At 51.4% G+C, this 16,680-nt stretch overlaps 2 protein-coding genes across 5 annotated transcripts in view; one reads left to right on the forward strand and one right to left on the reverse strand.

Moving 5' to 3' along the window:
* Positions 1-1,885: 1,885 nt before the first annotated feature.
* On the reverse strand, positions 1,886-11,932 carry LOC116437266. Of its 3 annotated transcripts, none has more exons than XM_032094913.1 (3): positions 10,731-11,932; positions 9,352-10,010; positions 1,886-8,340 (listed from the first exon to the last, which is right to left on the reverse strand). In XM_032094913.1, exon 3 carries the CDS (start codon positions 6,553-6,555, stop codon positions 5,302-5,304), a length of 1,254 nt encoding a protein of 417 aa, XP_031950804.1. In that variant the 5' UTR covers positions 6,556-8,340; positions 9,352-10,010; positions 10,731-11,932; the 3' UTR covers positions 1,886-5,301. The 3 variants fall into 3 exon arrangements, with proteins under 3 accessions (XP_031950804.1, XP_031950805.1, XP_031950803.1); XM_032094914.1 differs by having other exon boundaries at positions 1,886-6,874; positions 9,888-10,010; positions 10,327-11,932; XM_032094912.1 differs by having other exon boundaries at positions 10,327-11,932.
* Positions 11,933-13,081: 1,149 nt separating this feature from the next.
* Positions 13,082-16,680, forward strand: part of CACNA1F (calcium voltage-gated channel subunit alpha1 F) — a 30,595-nt gene continuing 26,996 nt past the window's right edge. For both annotated transcript variants that reach the window (XM_032094828.1, XM_032094829.1), the window contains exons 1-6: positions 13,082-13,374; positions 13,985-14,231; positions 14,626-14,731; positions 15,726-15,865; positions 15,936-16,078; positions 16,153-16,305. In XM_032094828.1, the coding sequence (XP_031950719.1) occupies positions 13,347-13,374; positions 13,985-14,231; positions 14,626-14,731; positions 15,726-15,865; positions 15,936-16,078; positions 16,153-16,305 (817 nt within the window). In that variant the 5' untranslated portion in view covers positions 13,082-13,346. The remainder of the gene's footprint in view (positions 13,375-13,984; positions 14,232-14,625; positions 14,732-15,725; positions 15,866-15,935; positions 16,079-16,152; positions 16,306-16,680) is intronic.

Consider the following 16,680-nt stretch of genomic DNA (forward strand, 5'->3'; position numbering starts at 1 on the left):
CGGCGTGTGGCGGGAAATTGCGGGGCCACGAGGGACGGGAAGGTGGCGGGCATGGGGCTGGTTCATTAAATCCCGATATCCACGGACAAAGGCCCTCTAACTAATTACAATTAGTGAAGAAGGGGCAGTCAATAACTAACTCATGTAAGCACAAGTTAACTATTAGGAGACAGCAAATGTTAGTTCAGACAGAAGATGTTAATTACAAAGCCTAAGAAGCCGAATTCACCCTAATCTTGTCAAGATAGAGGGGATAAGGATCATCTCCGAGACCGCTGAATCATTCCTCAAAGGACTACGCATGCCCAGGGAGAAAGGTGAAAAGTTCATGAGAGGATGACTACTGGCCTTCATCAGAAAGACCCCCGAGGAAGAGGAGAGGCCTTCCTCAGCGCGACCACCAGGACACACAGCGCATGTGTGGCCCATATGCTAATGACTTCCGAGAAATAATTTGTATAACGACACCTGTCCCAAGGAATGTGACGAATATTCATAATTTAGCCCATAATACTGTGTTGTAGAGAGCACCGGGTGTGTGTGTTTGGAGGAGCGATCCCCACACAGCCGGCGCGCCGAATAAAGCAAATTCCCACTTCTCTGACTGTCTCTGAAGTGTCTCCTGGCCCGGTTGTGGCACAATTCATTAGACAGTGCTGTGTTTATTCAGGCACCAGCGGGCAGCACGGCAGCAGCCTTCTGAAGACATTCCAGCCAAGTACAAGGTTCTTTGTTCTCTATTTATTACTCAAAGCTTTACATCTTGTACATATGTATGGCTCCAGCACCTCCCATCCCCCGCTCCGTATTAAAATGATGTGAAAAACGAGGTTCACTCTTCCGTGAGAATTTAAAAGTTTAATAAAAAGACAATAACAGACACATAAAATAAAGCAAAGAGGTAACGGCCGGGTGCCTTGGTGCTCTGCCAAGAGCACACCTGATGCTCGAGGTTGGTCCTTTTTATACCATTTTTACACCATTTTTACTGTCTGTTCCTTATGCATATCCAAACTTTTCCCGGAGCTGTTCTGCATGGCCACTCCTTGGTTCCGCCTTTTTAGAGCATGCGTAGTCTTCTGCCTTGCAGTTTTATTTCTTTTGATTCTTGGGGTTGGGCTCGCTAGGTGAGAGTTGATAGTCAAGTGGCCTCTTAATTCTCCAGAAAGGGCTGATTGCAGCTTTGGGCCTCTTTGCCCCCTGGGCAGAGTGTTGATAGCAGCTTTGGGCCTCATCCTCTGTTCGCTTGGAGGTTCCCTTACCTGCTCACACTTGCTAAATTCTTGCTAAAAAGAAAGAAAACTACAGGCACACAGCAAAAGCATTTCTAACATTATATAATATTCACCTTAATACTTGTGAGAAGCCAATATTGCGATATGCGTTTATAACAATGAGATCATTGGCCTTTCATGCATGCGCAGTTTCTCTCTGGAATTGGGTCGGTGGTCTCGAATTGGGTCAGTGGTCCTGCAAGATGAAGTCAGGAATGTTTTCCTCACAGTGACCTTTTCACCTCCTTGCTGTTGGCAGCCCTTCGTGGCCTCTTGGCACAGCCCAAGATCTCCTACTTTGGATTAATTAGTACGAAACCCAGGTGCTGTTCTTGGCTCTATTGGTTTCAATTTGTTTTGATGACAGTTCATTTGTTCTGTTTCCTTCTACAAAGAAAACTTAAACCAAAATGTAATGGCAAATAATACATCACTTGGCTCTAGCTTAGGCATCCACTAATCATTAACTTAACTTTTGTTTCTCTATCTTAATTAATACAAATTTCTTCTAACTGTTAGCTAAAATTTTAACCTTTTAGAGCCTTGACTCCTTTCCCCACTTCTTCTTTAGGATTAGTAAATTCTTTTACTAATATATAGGGGGTTTTTTGTCTATCCACGTTGTACGGTAGGTGTCCTTTAAAATCCTGCCATATGCCCTTGGTGCTGAAGTCAAGGTTCCCATTTGTCGTCGCATTCTCCAGTTCCACACAAATATTACAACAGACAAAACCAAACCTACACTAAAATGAGTAAAACAATAATTGGGTGAACCAGGGCATTGAGTAAACCGGTTGCTGTTGGTGACCACCCAAAAAGCACATCCCACCAGTGATGAGTCTTTTTCTAATCTTTTAAATACTCTCCGTGTGCTCTCTGTGTCACGGTGTATTGTGATTGGAGTTTTCTTTCCTGCATTTTTAACCTCTTCAAGAATTCCCTTCCATTCATCGTGTTTCAGTAATTGTGTGACCGAGGTGAAGCTCATTCCTACAAGCACGGGCAACATTTCCTGCACAGGAATCAAACTCACTTTGATCTGTTGGTGCAATGTACCAGGTGCTCGACAGGAAAAGTCACAACCCTCAATTCTGATAAAATTACAAACACAGAGGTTAAACTGATTTTCATTCACAGTGACTGCATCCACCAGTGCAGTGGGACATTCTGTTCAAAGGCAGACACAGCCCTGTCCTGTGGTTTGCTTAACAGGATGCATTTCAAAGTGACAAATGCTCTGCTCTGTATCTAAACAAATACCTCTGGCATCATTTACGCTTCTTTCAAGTACAAATCTGAAGTTTTCTTTTGCAGAACGGGATTCTAAGTTAATCGTTTTCCACTTTGCTTCAACTTTTTGTGCCCACATCCTGCGTTCAGAAGGATATAATACGGTCCCCTCATGACTGAACCCCAGAGCAACAATTGGCTGGATCAACCTTACTGATGCATTGTGTGTAGTCAAAACAAAAGCTGTTACCATGCTTGTCACAGGGTTAGAGGTAAATTACCTAAAACTCACCAAGACTGGAGTTCTTTCTCTAAATCTGAGGCGTTATCCCAAACAATTACACGAATTTCAGCGGGGAATGTGCCTTCTCCTCCTTCTCAAATGACTGAAGCAGCCACTGGTTGCATCCACAGCTGTGCCTGTGTACATCTAAGGGCTAAGGAAATGTTTTCACTAACGGTGCCTAGGGCGTTAATGATGAATTCATGGTCATGCTTTTCTATGTCTTCCCACTCTGGCAATATTTTGGACAACTTCCCTTGGCTCATGCTAATCAGGAGGATTGCAAAGGTTGTTGTAATTTCACCATATTGCTCCCAATTGCTGTCAGTTTGTTCATTAATATTTCTGAATCTCTTGTGTTTAAAACTCCCAGTCCTGTCCCCAGCAATCCTGTGAGATCTCTCTCTTTTCAGTACATGTGGGGTGTATGTTTTTGCAGCCAGGTGGTCCAACCCACAAAAGAGGTTTTAAGAAACAGGGAACATTCTGCTCAAAGTGGAGGTGTTTACTGGCACTGCCACCTCCACCTGCTTCAACAACCATTCTGGGTTAACTAACAGCTCTTGAATCCCTGTCTTTTTAACAGCGTAAGGCCCAGTCTTGGTAAGTATGGGAACTATGGGTCCTAAACCAATTTGAACTGAGGCAGTTGTGGTTTCTCTCAATGTTGGTGGTGCTGGTGTAGTTCTTTTATCTTCAGCCCTTCGAGAAGCAGTAAAAATTTGGGTTATGTTAGAATCAAATTGAAAATCTTGGACTGCACATCACTCTATTTGAAGTCTAAACTCTGGGCAGTTAGCTAAGCATTTGTCACAGCATTTGTCACAGCATTTGTCACAGCACTCAGGGCCAATTCGGGTAAATTCTATGGGTTCTTGGTGAGCCCCATGGAATCCACCTCGAACGAATGCATATTCACATCCCCAGATGTTCCTCCCTTCCCAAACAGTTGCATTTGTAATTTTTAACATCTGACTCAGGGACTGACGAGAGTGCAAGTCCTAAGCTTTCCCCTGGCCTTTATGTACACCAGTCACCTTATATGCCTGCAACGTTGCATTTCCTTCAGCAGCTGTGGCTATAACGATAATCACAAAACCTACAATTTTCCAAATTATGCTCATTTGACTATTCATTTTGAAAGGTGTTAAGCTATGCTAACATTTCACCCACACTCTGTTCACTTTCCCAAGTAAGTTTTAATTTCAGTTCGTTGTCACTCGGCGTCTTTCCGGAATCTTTCAGGAGCCTTCTTCACTCGGGTGTGATGAATCCAGGCAGCTTGTTCTTTGATCCTGATTGCAGGAAAGGTGGTCAGGAGCACCTGGAATGGTCCTTCCCACTGTGGTTCTGGGGTCTTTTCTGCGAAAAACATATACATAATCTCCGGGCTGTACATCATGTACTGCTCCGTCTAATTCTCGGTTTCGAGCCCCAGCCACATTTTTCAATTTCTCTGAGCTGTTTCTTTAGGGCCATCATGTATTTGTGTAGGGTTTCCTCCCCCACTTGGGTGGGGGTTGTGCCTTCTTGGACCCTGTGTGGCCTCCTGTACAATATTTCAAAAGGACTCAATTTTTCCTTTACTCTCGGCTTGGTTCGAATTCGTAATAATGGCAATGGAAGAACCCAAGGCCAAGGTAATTTTGTCTCTTGTCTTAATCTTGTAACTTGCTGCTTAATCAAATGGTTCATTTTCTCCACTTGGCCACTCGACTGAGGATGATATGGAGTGAGAAGTTCTTAATCTATGCCTCAGTGGTGGTTAATTTGCTGTTAATTTGTGGTTAATTTTTGAGATAAAGTGTGGCCTCTATCTGAGGACATTGTGGCTGGGACTCCAAAACACGGTGTTATTTCCTGTAACAATACTTTGGTTACCTCTCGTGCTTTGGCAGTTCTGGTGGGGAAAGCTTCTGGCCATCCTGAAAAGGAATCTGTCAACACCAACAGGTACCGATCTCCCCCTTTCCTGGGCAGCTCTGAAAAGTCAATTTGCCATTGCTGCCCAGGCTCATGACCTTTCCCAACTTGTCCAAGTTTTGGTTTAGGAATATTTTTGGGGTTAGTTTGGAGGCAAAGACTACATTGATGAGTTACTTGAATTACTGTACCTTGCAAATTTCTGGCCATAATCCTGTCTTCAAGTAGTTCTACAAAGCGTTTAACACCCAATGTGTTTTCTCATGTTCCTCTTTCACTAATGACCATAACATGTAGGAGGGAATTAAAAATCTTCCTTTTCATCTGTGACAGCCCACCCCTCCTGATTACAACTCCCATTTTCCTGTTTAATCAGTCTCCTGTCTTTTTTATTATACCCTGGCTTACCTTCGATGGAAATCTGTCCTTCTGGAACTAAGGTTACTTCTACTGTCTCTATAATTACCTCACTTTTGGGCGCTTCTTTTGCCTTTCTGTCCGCCATCTCGTTCCCTTCTTCCAATTCAGAGCTCACTTTTTGGGGTGCTTTGATGTGCATGACGGCCACTTCCTCAGGTAACTGGACCGCTTCTAACAGTTTATTATCTCTTGTGCATGTTTAATGTTCTTCCCTTGTGAGTTCAGCAGTCCTCTTTCTTTCCAGATGGTCCCGTGTGCATGAACCACCCCAAATGCGTACCTTGAGTCTGTATAAATACTGATTTTCTTTCCTTTTGCTAATTCCAAAGCTCGGGTTAAGGCAATTATTGCAGCCTTTTGTGCAGAGGTGTTGGTTGGTGATGACCCAGACTCTGTTACTTCTCTGTTTGTGGTGCCTGCATACCCAGCATGTCTTTTCCCACTGCTCCCATCCGTGAACCAGGTCTCAGTGTCCTCGAGAGGGGTGGCCTTCAGGTCCAGGCGGCTGGAGTAGGTGGCCTTGATGGTCTCCAGGCAATCATGGATCACTGGTTCTCCCAGATTCCCACTGAGGAAGGAAGCTGGGTTCACAATATTAGTTACCACCATTTCTGCATCATCTCGTTCTACCATTACAGTTTGGTACTTCAGGAATCTCCGTGGGGAAAGCCACGGTCCACCCTTTGCCCCCAGGACCGCTGACACTGTGTGGGACACCAGCACAGTCATTTTCAGGCCCAGGGTGAATTTGTGTGCGTCCTGGATGTTCAGTGCCACTGCTGTGACAGCTCTGAGGCACCCTGGCCATCCCTTGGCTGCGTCCTGGATGTTCAGTGCCACTGCTGTGACAGCTCTGAGGCACCCTGGCCATCCCTTGGCTGCGTCCTGGATGTTCAGTGCCACTGCTGTGACAGCTCTGAGGCACCCTGGCCATCCCTTGGCTGCGTCCTGGATGTTCAGTGCCCCTGCTGTGACAGCTCTGAGGCACCCTGGCCATGCCTGGGCTGCTGCATCCAGAGAGGAAGGCGACTGCCCTGCGATACGGGCCCAGGTCTTGTGCCAATATTCCCAAAGCAATCCCTGCTTTTTGTGGGAAAACAAAAGGAATGGTTTACTCACAGCTGGAAGTCCCAGGGCTGGGGCTGACATGAGGGTCTTCTTCAGTTGGTTAAAAGCTTGTGTTGCTTCTTTTGTCCATTGAAGGTCTCTGTTTCCTTCCGCAACCAAGGCACAGAAGGGTTTAACCAACAGCCCATAATTGTAAATCCACAGTCTGCACCACCCTGTCATGCCCAGAAAGGTTCTCAGTTCCTTTACTGTTTGGGGTTTTGGAGTTCGGCATGTTGCTTCTTTCTGATCCTGTCCTAAAGTTCTTTGTCCAGCACTGACCTCACAGCCCAAGCACACAACTGTTTGCCTCAGCATTTGGGCTTTCTCCTGGGATACTCGATACCCCTGTAAACCCAAAGAGTTTAGGAGGCTCACTGTCCACTCCACACGTCTCTGGTGTTTTAGTAGCAATCAGGAGGATGGAACAGCTGTCCTCCTCCTGATGGGGCTTCCCAGGATTCCAGATCTCTTGCAAGCTGTTCTCCAAATATTGTGGGGGAGTTTTTAAATCCTTGGGGTAGCACAGACCATGTGAGCTGAGCTTTGCATCCAGTCTTGGGATTTTCCCATTCAAGTGCAAAGATTTTCTGGCTGGCCTCATGGAGAGGAAGGCAAAAGAAAGCATCCTTTAAATCTAAAACGGTAAACCAAGTTAGTTCAGGTGTTAAACAATGTAATAAAGTATTGGAGTCAGCAACCACTGGGTATAAGTCCTCGGTTGTTTTATTAACAGCTCTTAAATCCTGTTCTATTCCGTATGATCCATCAGGCTTTCTGACAGGTAAAATGGGAGTATTGAATTCAGATTTTTAAAAGTCCTATCTGCAGAAAGTTTTCAGTTATGGGGCTAATTCCTTCCCTGCCTTCCTTCTTCAAAGGATATTTTTTAACTCTAACTGGTTGTTTTCCTTCCTTAAGCTTAACTTGTACAGGGAGCGCATTCTTTGCTCTCCCTGCTATGTTAGAAGCCCATACCCCAGGGAATACTTGATCTATTATTTTCTTGCTAGTCTCTTCTTCATTTTCAACTTTGGTTTCATTTGCTATCAACATCAGACTTAACAATTCTATGGATTGTTCATCTTTAACCTCCAAAGTAACTTCTCCATTTTTAAATGCTATTTTTGCCTCTAGTTGCTCCAGTAAATCTCTTCCCAAAAGTGCTGGTGGAGCATTAGGCATGTATAAAAATGTACGAATTCCCCATTGTCCCCCAAGTTTCTATTGCAATGGTTTGCAGAAGTATGCTCTTTCACATTGACCAGTTCCTCCCCTCACTGCAACAGAATCATTTGTTCTTGGCATTAAAGCTTTATTGAGCACTGAGGATGTTGCCCCTGTGTCTATTAAAACCTCCATTTCTTTTTCTTGGTTCCCTAGTTTAATTAGAACCAGAGGGTCCCCTAGGCTGGGAACCTCCAGTGCCCTTCAGTCTTCTTTAGCACGAGCAGCCACCCCCCTCCCTCTTTTGTTCTTCTCTTTGATGATCGCCTTTTCTTCGTTCTGGGCATTGGTTCTTCCAATGTCCGATTTCCCTGCAAAAAGCGCACTGAATTCTCCCTGACCGGGGTGGTCCTTGCCCATGTCCCCCTCTCTCTTTTTCTTTTGCTATTATTATTAATTTCCTCATCCCTTGCTTATATCCCTCTTCTCTATTGCTAAAAACTCTCCATGCTTCCTCTAGCAAAGTCTCTAAATCCCGTGCTGCCGGGCCCCATATTTTCCGGAGTTTGCGTCGAACGTCCCCTGTAGATTGTCCTAAAAATAAGCTCACCAGGTGTTGCGTCCCTTCCTCAGATTCGGGGTCCAACGTTGTATGACGATGCATTGCATCTCGCAAACGTTCTAAAAACTCAGAGGGTGTTTCAGAGGGACCTTGCTTAATTGCATACAGGGCTGAGCAGTTCATGGCTTTAGGAACTGCCCTCTCCAGTGCCTTTGCTATGAAATCTTGGTAACCCTCTCATCTTTCCATGTCACTGTCATCATTAGGATCCCACTGCGGATCTTGGAGAGGAAAAACATCCTTCACTCTCATTTGGGTTATTTTGCAAGCGTCCTCTGCTAAACTCCCTGCTGCTTTCAAAACCAATTGTTTTTCTGTCTCTGTGAGGGCACTTAGCAACAGTTGAAGTTCAAACCAGTCAAGTCTATGCTGTTTAACCACGAATCTAAATTTCTTTGCAACACCTATTGGGTTGCTCCGATAATGTTTAGCAATCTTTTCCCAAGCCTCCAGATCTGCTAGAGAAAAGGGGATTTTAACTAATATTGTTTTTCCCTCAGAAGTTACTGCCTCTCTCAAAGGTGCTTTTATGATTTCTTTAGTTTGTTTCTGGGTCTGGGACGCTACAGGGCCCTCTGGGGAAAGCAGCTCTTCCCCCTCACTGCCACTGCTGGGCAATAGTAGAGCTTTAGGGATCTTTTTCCGAGAGGGTGTGGGTGAAATGGAAGTTGAAATAGAAGCTGAAGGTGGGACTGGAGTTGGTTCGGCTGTACTTGCAGCTGGAGCTGGAGTTGGTTCAGCTGTACTTGCAGCTGGAGTTGGTTCAGCTGTACTTGCAGCTGGAGCTGGAGTTGGTTCGGCTGTACTTGCAGCTGGAGCTGGAGTTGGCATCGAGATCGAAGTGAGGGGTGAGATAGGAGCTGGGATAGGAGTTGGTCCCCTGGGAAATGAGGTGGGGGGTGACGTAGGAGCCAATTCCCCTCGTCTTTTAGGAGGTGGTTTAAACACATCCCGCAGCTCTCGCTCCAGTGAGTCAGCTGGATACACTTCATCAGGGTGTGTGCAGCGTGGGTTTATCGAACAGCTACTGCAACATCGTTCAGGCTTTCCCTCGTTAATTTTATTATCCTTTTCTAGGGCCAGGGGATTGGAAGGGGCCTGAATTGCACAGTCCCTCTGCCACTCGGGGTGGTTTCGGAGGGAGATAAATAAATCAGCATAGGTTACTTCCTCCCATCTCTGCTCTCGTCTCAAAAAAAGCAGAAGCTGTAATAGGGTCTCATAATCCACAGTTCCAGCTGGAGGCCATCTGACACCTTCTTCGAGCTCGTAAAGTGGCCACCATTGTGTGCAAAACTTGGTAAGAGTCTTTTTGTTTTCTTTACCACCACAACCCACTAATTCTTTCCAGTGTGTCAGGATACATCCTAAAGGACTGGTTTGAGGGATCTCTTTACTCTGGCTGGTTCCCATTACTTTCTCTTACAGCCCTTTCTGCACAGTCCACAGCTCAGGTTAAAATCAATTTAAAGGGCTGTCAATACTGACTACACTTTCTGCACTGGGTTACAAAGCAATAATAATGTCTGGTACAAAACTCACACTGCAATAATGTGCACAAACAATGCTGGCTTGTAAATACACTAAAAACTACAGAAATTTCTACAAACGCAAGCTATTCCACTCACTTTTCCAAAATTCTTTATTTTGCTACCGGTTGCTCCCAACCCAAAGCCACCAAGTTACCTCTCAGGGTTTGATATAACTTTTAAATAAAATTTTCCATTCGCGAATTCTTAGGGATCTAACTCAAACCGATGAGGTGAATGAATTTTTATTTATCTAGTCAGCTTAAAATAGATTTAAACTTACTGTTTGCTTAGCTGCAATTATAACTTTTGACCCAGGATGGCGATATTACCTTTAAAATACACCTCAGACAGCAAATGCTGCCGTCTCTCTCGCTTCTGAGGGCCCCGGCCCTGTTAGTGAGAACACTGGGTGTTAACAGCCGACACCGTCCCCTCGGAACCAGACACACACCCTACAATTACAGTAAAAATAAAATAAAATAAAATAAAATAAAATAAAATAAAATAAAATAAAATAAAATAAAATAAAATAAAATAAAATAAAATAAAATCACAGCGCACAGCGTTCACTTTCAGACACTCACCATACAAACATTCACCATACACGCTTCGTCTTTCTCCGGCCGCCTCGTTGCGGCTCCAAACTCCTCCCTTGCTCTGCGCTAAGCACGGCTCAACAAACCCTCGCACATCTGTTCACACAGTTAAAACACGCTCACAGCAACATAAACACCCGAGCCCTCCACGGCACAACAAACAGGGATTTACCTGAACAACTGCCAGCCCCGAATTGCGAGCAAACAAGCTTTCTATGGCACAGCAAACTTAGAACACACCCACAACAGCGTAAACAACTGTGCCCTCTACAACAAACAAGGATTTGCCTTTAAAACTGCTCGCCCCGAATTGCGAGCAAACCAAACCCAAGCCCTCCACGGCACAACAAACGGCAAAATCCCCTCTGCCGACAGGCACTGCCTGAGCCTCCCCAGCCCGGCAGCTCCACAAGTGGCCTTTGGCCGGCCACTGGACACCAGTGCAGCTTGCAGGACACTACACAAGCACCAGCTGTGCGTGGGACGTCTCCCTCCGACTGACCAACAGCCTGCCGTGACCACGCGTACGCCTTACAGGTCACTGTTCCACTGCTCCAGGAGTTTCTTTAAACACACCGTATTGTCCGGAGTTTTAGTGGTCAGGAGTCCTTGTCTGCTGCTGGATGGACAATCCGGGAAGCGGAGCCCTCTGTCCAGGAATATCCCGGGGGTGCCCCGAGGGGTCCACCCGCCCGGGCTGGTCTCACAGCCGAACAGAACTTTCTCCAGGCTGGGTCACCAGAATGATTCGTTAAATGCCGATATCCACGGACAAAGCCCCTCTAACTAATTACAATTAGACGGTGCTGTGTTGATTCAGGCACCGGCGGGAGGCACGGCAGCAGCCTCCTGAAGACATTCCAGCCAAGTACAAGGTTCTTTGTTCTCTACTTACCACTCAAAGTTTTACATCCTGTATGGCCCCAGCACCTCCCATCCCCCGCTCCGTATTAAAATGAGATCATTAGCCTTTCACACATGCGCAGTTTCTCTCTGGAATTGGGTCGGTGGTCTCGAATTGGGTCAGTGGTCCTGCAAGATGAAGTCAGGAATGTTTTCCTCACAGTGACCTTTTCACCTCCTTGCTGTTGGCAGCCCTTCGTGGCCTCTTGGCACAGCCCAAGATCTCCTACTTTGGATTAATTAGCACGAAACCCAGGTGCTGTTCTTGGCTCTATTGGTTTCAATTTGTTTTGATGACAGTTCATTTGTTCTGTTTCCTTCTACAAAGAAAACTTAAACCAAAATGTAATGGCAAATAATACATCACTTGGCTCTAGCTTAGGCATCCACTAATCATTGTTTCTCTATCTTAATTAATGCAAATTTCTTCTAACTGTTAGCTAAAATTTTAACCTTTTAGAGCCTTGACTCAGGGCGATGGAGCTCATGGGGAATGTGAGGGGAAGGAGCAATGGGGGGATGCAGCCCATGGGGGGAAGGAATGGCACCCACGCGGTGTCTGAGGCGAAAACGGTGCCCGTGAGGGGTGGCAGAGCGGGAAATGTCCCCTGTGGGGTCGGAGGGGCAGCTGAGGGGGGACACGGAGCCCCTGAGGGCGGTGGGGGGAAATGGGGCCTGTCAGGGGTGATGGGGGAAGCGGCACCTGTGAGGGGCAGCCGAGGGGAGAAACGCGAGCATGCAGCACCTGGGGACAGTGGTGGCCGTGGTTCAGTTCAGTGGTGGCCGTGGCGGCGCTGAGGGAGCGGTCGGACCCGATGGTGAAGGGAAAAGAGCGGGAAAGACTCCGCTACTGGAATAAGGAGTAAAGTAGGTGTGTTTATTCCAGCGCTGGGACACGTGAGGGGATAACTCCTCCAAAGCCATGCACGCCGACAGCTGCGTTCAGCTTGGTATTTATCGGGTTACAAGTTCCATATTCATTGAGTTTCCCAATACACCTATACATATTCATTACCTGGCCCCGCCCAGCCTCGCTTCATATTAAAATGAGCCCAAAAGTCATTTACATCTGCGTTGTGCTTGCGCAGCGTTGTCTGGTGGTCGTGGGCAGGGGGCTCCGAGATGAAATAAAAGTCTTCCTCAGATGAAGTAAAGGGTCTTCCTCATCCTGAACTTTTCACCTTTCCTCCCTGCGCGTGCCCTTTATGTCCCTGGGCTAAGTCCAAACTTCAAGACTGGTTTGAGCTAGTTTTAGGTTAAAAACAGGATGTCTGGTCAAGATTCTTTCCCTTTATCAATAGTCTCCTATCTTCTCATCCTGCTTTGGTAGGCACAGTAAGTGTTGGGCAAGCGGGATGCATCGCTTCTAACAAAGAACTTCTTAGTAAATCATTTAACCTCTGCTTCCCCATCCCCCTGACTCAATGGGTTTGAGGGTTTGTTCTGACCTGAACAATTCTGTCATTCCGTGGAAGTGGCACCTGCAGGGTCTGAGGGGGAAACGGCGCCTGTTTGGGGACACTGTGACACCCGTGGGATGTGAGGGGAGCAGTGGTGGCAGCGCGTCCCTCACACGCCTGTTCCCGACCCCTCACACGGGTGTGACCCCGACCCCTCACTCTGTCCCCAGCCCCTCACTCTGTCCCCGACCCCTCACTCTGTCCCCAGCCCCTCGCTCTGTCCCCAGCCCCTCACACGGGTGTGACCCCGACCCCTCACTCTGTCCCCAGCCCCTCACTCTGTCCCCAGCCCCGGGTGTGACCCTGACCCCTCACTCTGTCCCCAGCCCCGGGTGTGACCCCGACCCCTCACTCTGTCCCCAGCCCCTCGCTCTGTCCCCAGCCCCTCACACGGGTGTGACCCCGACCCCTCACTCTGTCCCCAGCCCCGCACTCTGTCCCCGACCCCTCACTCTGTCCCCAGCCCCTCACTCCCAATCCCGACCTCTCCCACGCGTGTTCCCGGACACGTGGGCAGTGCTGCCCCCTCACCCCCCCGTTAATCCCCGTTAATCCCTGGCAGGGACGAGCAGGGACGAGCCCTGGGGAGGCCTTGGAGAGCCCCGGTGCCCACAGACTCCCCGAACCCCCCTAAGCACCCCTGAACCCCCCTAAACACCCCTGACCCCCCCAATCTATCCTCTCGGTGCTCCCAAACCCCAACAGACCCCACAAATCCCCGTGAAAGTCCTTTGGACCACCCTCCCCCCTTCCTAGGATACCCCAAACCCTCCCAAACACCCCCATAGGTGCCCCCAACCCTCCAGAAACACCCCCAAACCCCCCCACCATGTCGGAGTCAGAGGAGAACGGAGAGGGTGAGTCTGGGGGGGGCCTGGGTGGGCCTTGGGTAAAAGTGAGGATTCAAGGGGGGGGGTCCCTGAGGGCTTGGGGGGTGCCCGAGTGTCCTGGGGGGGCCCTGGTCTATGGGATGGGGGTTCAGGGATGGTCACTGCGTGTCTGGGGGTCCCGGTGTTGGAAGGGTTTGCAGGGTAGGGGGTCCAGGAAGATTTCGAGGTCCAGAGGGCTTGGGGGTGTGCAGGAAGGTTTGGGGGGTCCAGGAGGGCTTGAGGGGTTTCAGGAGGGGTTGGGGGTGTCCAGGAAGGTTTGGGGGGGGGCTCAATGGGATGTGGGTGTTCAGGGGTGGTCACTGTGTGTCCAAGCGGTCCCAGGCTTGGAGGGAGTTGGGGGGATGTCCAGGAAGATTTGGGGGGCGTCCGGGAGGAATTCGGGGGGGACAGGAGGTGTTTGGGGGATCCAGAAGGACTTGGAGGGGTTTCTGCTCTATGGGATTGGGGTGTTCAGGCGTGGTCCCTGTTCGTCTGGGGTGCCCCAGGCTCCTGGGGGGGGGCAGGAGGGTTTGTGGGGGTCCCGAAAGGTTTGCGGGGGGTTCCCTACCCACTCCTGACCCCCCGTTCCCCTCCCCAGGCCGCCCCAAGGAGCTGCCCCCCTTGGCCGAGGCCATGGGGCAGCCCCTGGGCTGGGGGTCCAGCGACGGCGCCGAGGGGGGGGCGGGCGGGGGGACCCCCCCGGGGCAGCGGCAGCGCCGCCCCCCCCACCCCAAGCACAAGGGCCAGGGGGGCACCGGGGGCGTCCATCGCTCCCCCCGCGCCCTCTTCTGCCTCCGCCTCAACAACCCCATCCGCCGGGCGGCCATCAGCATCGTGGAGTGGAAGTGAGTGGGGGGCTCGGGGGGTCTGTGGGGCACCATCAGCATCGTGGAGTGGAAGTGAGTGGGGGGCTCGGGGGGTCTGTGGGGCACCATCAGCATCGTGGAGTGGAAGTGAGTGGGGGGCTCGGGGGGTCTGTGGGGCACCATCAGCATCGTGGAGTGGAAGTGAGTGGGGGGCTCGGGGGGTCTGTGGGGCACCATCAGCATCGTGGAGTGGAAGTGAGTGGGGGGCTCGGGGGGTCTGTGGGGCACCATCAGCATCGTGGAGTGGAAGTGAGTGGGGGGCTCGGGGGGTCTGTGGGGCACCATCAGCATCGTGGAGTGGAAGTGAGTGGGGGGCTCGGGGGGTTGGAGGGCCTTGGGGACCCCCCCCACCTGCTGCCCCCCTTCCCCCCAGGCCCTTCGACATCCTCATCCTCGCCACCATCTTTGCCAACTGCGTGGCCCTGGGGGTCTACATCCCCTTCCCCGAGGATGACTCCAACGCCTCCAACCACAACCTGGTGAGAGCCCCCAGACCCCCAGAAAGGAGGGAGCCCCCCCCCCACCGGTCCCAGTTGGGTGCTGGGAGAACGCTGGGAAAGGGGGGTTCCACCCCAGCACTGAGATCCACCCGGGACTGGGCTGCGGGGTGGGGGGTGACACTTTGGGGGGTCTGGAGGCGCCGGGGGTGGCACTGTGGGGTGTCGGGGGCTGTGGGGACAGGGGTGTCCCTGTGTCACACGTGTCCCTTGGCACACGCCCGTGCCGCTGCCTTAATCCGCTTTGCCGGCGCCGGGGGAGCCGCGGGGGCCTAATCCCGGCTGAGCCGCCCCAGTCACCCACAAAGGGGACACTGGGAGGGGGCTGGAGGGGGCCCAAATGTCCTTTGTCACCCCGAGGGAGGAGGCACTGGGGCAGGACACCCCCCCGAATATCTCTGTGCCTGGACACCCAAAGGGAGGGGACTCCGGGGGGGTGTCAGGGGTGTCCCCAAATGTCCCTGTCCTTGTCCATGGGCAAAGGGAAAGCTGAGGGGGTGCAGGGCCAGGGGAGGTCCCGAAGTGTTCCTGTCCCTTATACCCAGGGGAAGGGGACACTGGGAGGTGTGGGGGGGGCTGGTGGGGTTCCCGAGTGTCCTTGTCCCCAAAAGGAAGGGGATGCAGGGGGTTTCCCAAGTGTCTCTGTCTCTTGTCCCCAAAAAGGGACAAACGTCGCTGTCCCTTGTCCCTCAGGAGAAGGGGATGCTGGGAGGGGGATCCCCAAACATTCCCGACCCCAGGGGATGCTGGAAGGGGTGGGGGGGTCCCTGAGGGGTTTCAAATGTCCCTGATCCCCAGGAAAGGGGACACTGTGAGTGATGGGGGGCGGAGGTGTCCCGGAATGTCCTCCTGGAGAAGGGGTCAGGGTGTCAGGGTAGGGGGGTCCCCAAAAGGGGAAGGGGACACTGGGCGGGGCTGGTGACCCCGTGCGCCCCTGGAGCAGGGGGTGCTGACCCTGCCCGCCGTGCCCCCCCAGGAGCAGGTGGAGTACGTGTTCCTCATCATCTTCACAGTGGAGACGTTCCTGAAGATCATCGCCTACGGGCTGGTGCTGCACCCCAGCGCCTACATCCGCAACGGCTGGAACCTGCTCGACTTCGTCATCGTCATCGTGGGGTGAGGGGGGTTCCAGGGACGGGGACAGCGGGGGGGGGACGGAGCTGTGTGACCCCTGGTGTCCCCCCAGGCTGTTCAGCGTGATCCTGGAGCAGGTGTCCCACAAGCCGGGCGATGCCCACCACATGAGCGGGAAGCCGGGCGGCTTCGACGTCAAGGCCCTGCGCGCCTTCCGCGTGCTGCGGCCGCTGCGCCTCGTCTCCGGTGTCCCCAGTGAGACCCCGGGGGGAGTGGGGGGGTTTGGGGTCACCCCAGCCTCCTGCCAACCCCTCCCCGTGCCCCCCCAGGCCTCCACATCGTGCTCAACTCCATCATGAAGGCGATGGTGCCGCTGCTGCACATCGCGCTGCTCGTGCTCTTCGTCATCATCATCTACGCCATCATCGGCCTCGAGCTCTTCATCGGCCGCATGCACAAGACCTGCTTCTTCATCGGCTCGGGTAGGGCCGGGGGTCACCCTCCTGCTTCTTCATCGGCTCGGGTAGGGCCGGGGGTCACCCTCCTGCTTCTTCATCGGCTCGGGTAGGGCCGGGGGGGTCACCCTGCGTGTCCCCCCAGCCCCGGGATGCCCCCAGCGTCAGGGACCCCCCAGGAGTCCCTCAGTGCTCTCAGGTGCCCCAGCCCAGGGATGGGGATTCCCCAGGGACACCCCACACTGAGACCCCCCCCTAAATTCCCTGAGGACCCCCCCAGCAATGAGGGCTCCCCCCAGGGACATCCCAGCAGGGTTCTGGGCTCCTTAACACACTGAGACCCCCTTAAAGCCCCTGAGATCCCCCCAGCACTGAGGATCCCCCAGGGACACCCCACACTGA

This window comes from Corvus moneduloides, chromosome 34 (genome assembly GCF_009650955.1).
Source record: "Corvus moneduloides isolate bCorMon1 chromosome 34, bCorMon1.pri, whole genome shotgun sequence".
NCBI lineage: Eukaryota > Metazoa > Chordata > Aves > Passeriformes > Corvidae > Corvus > Corvus moneduloides.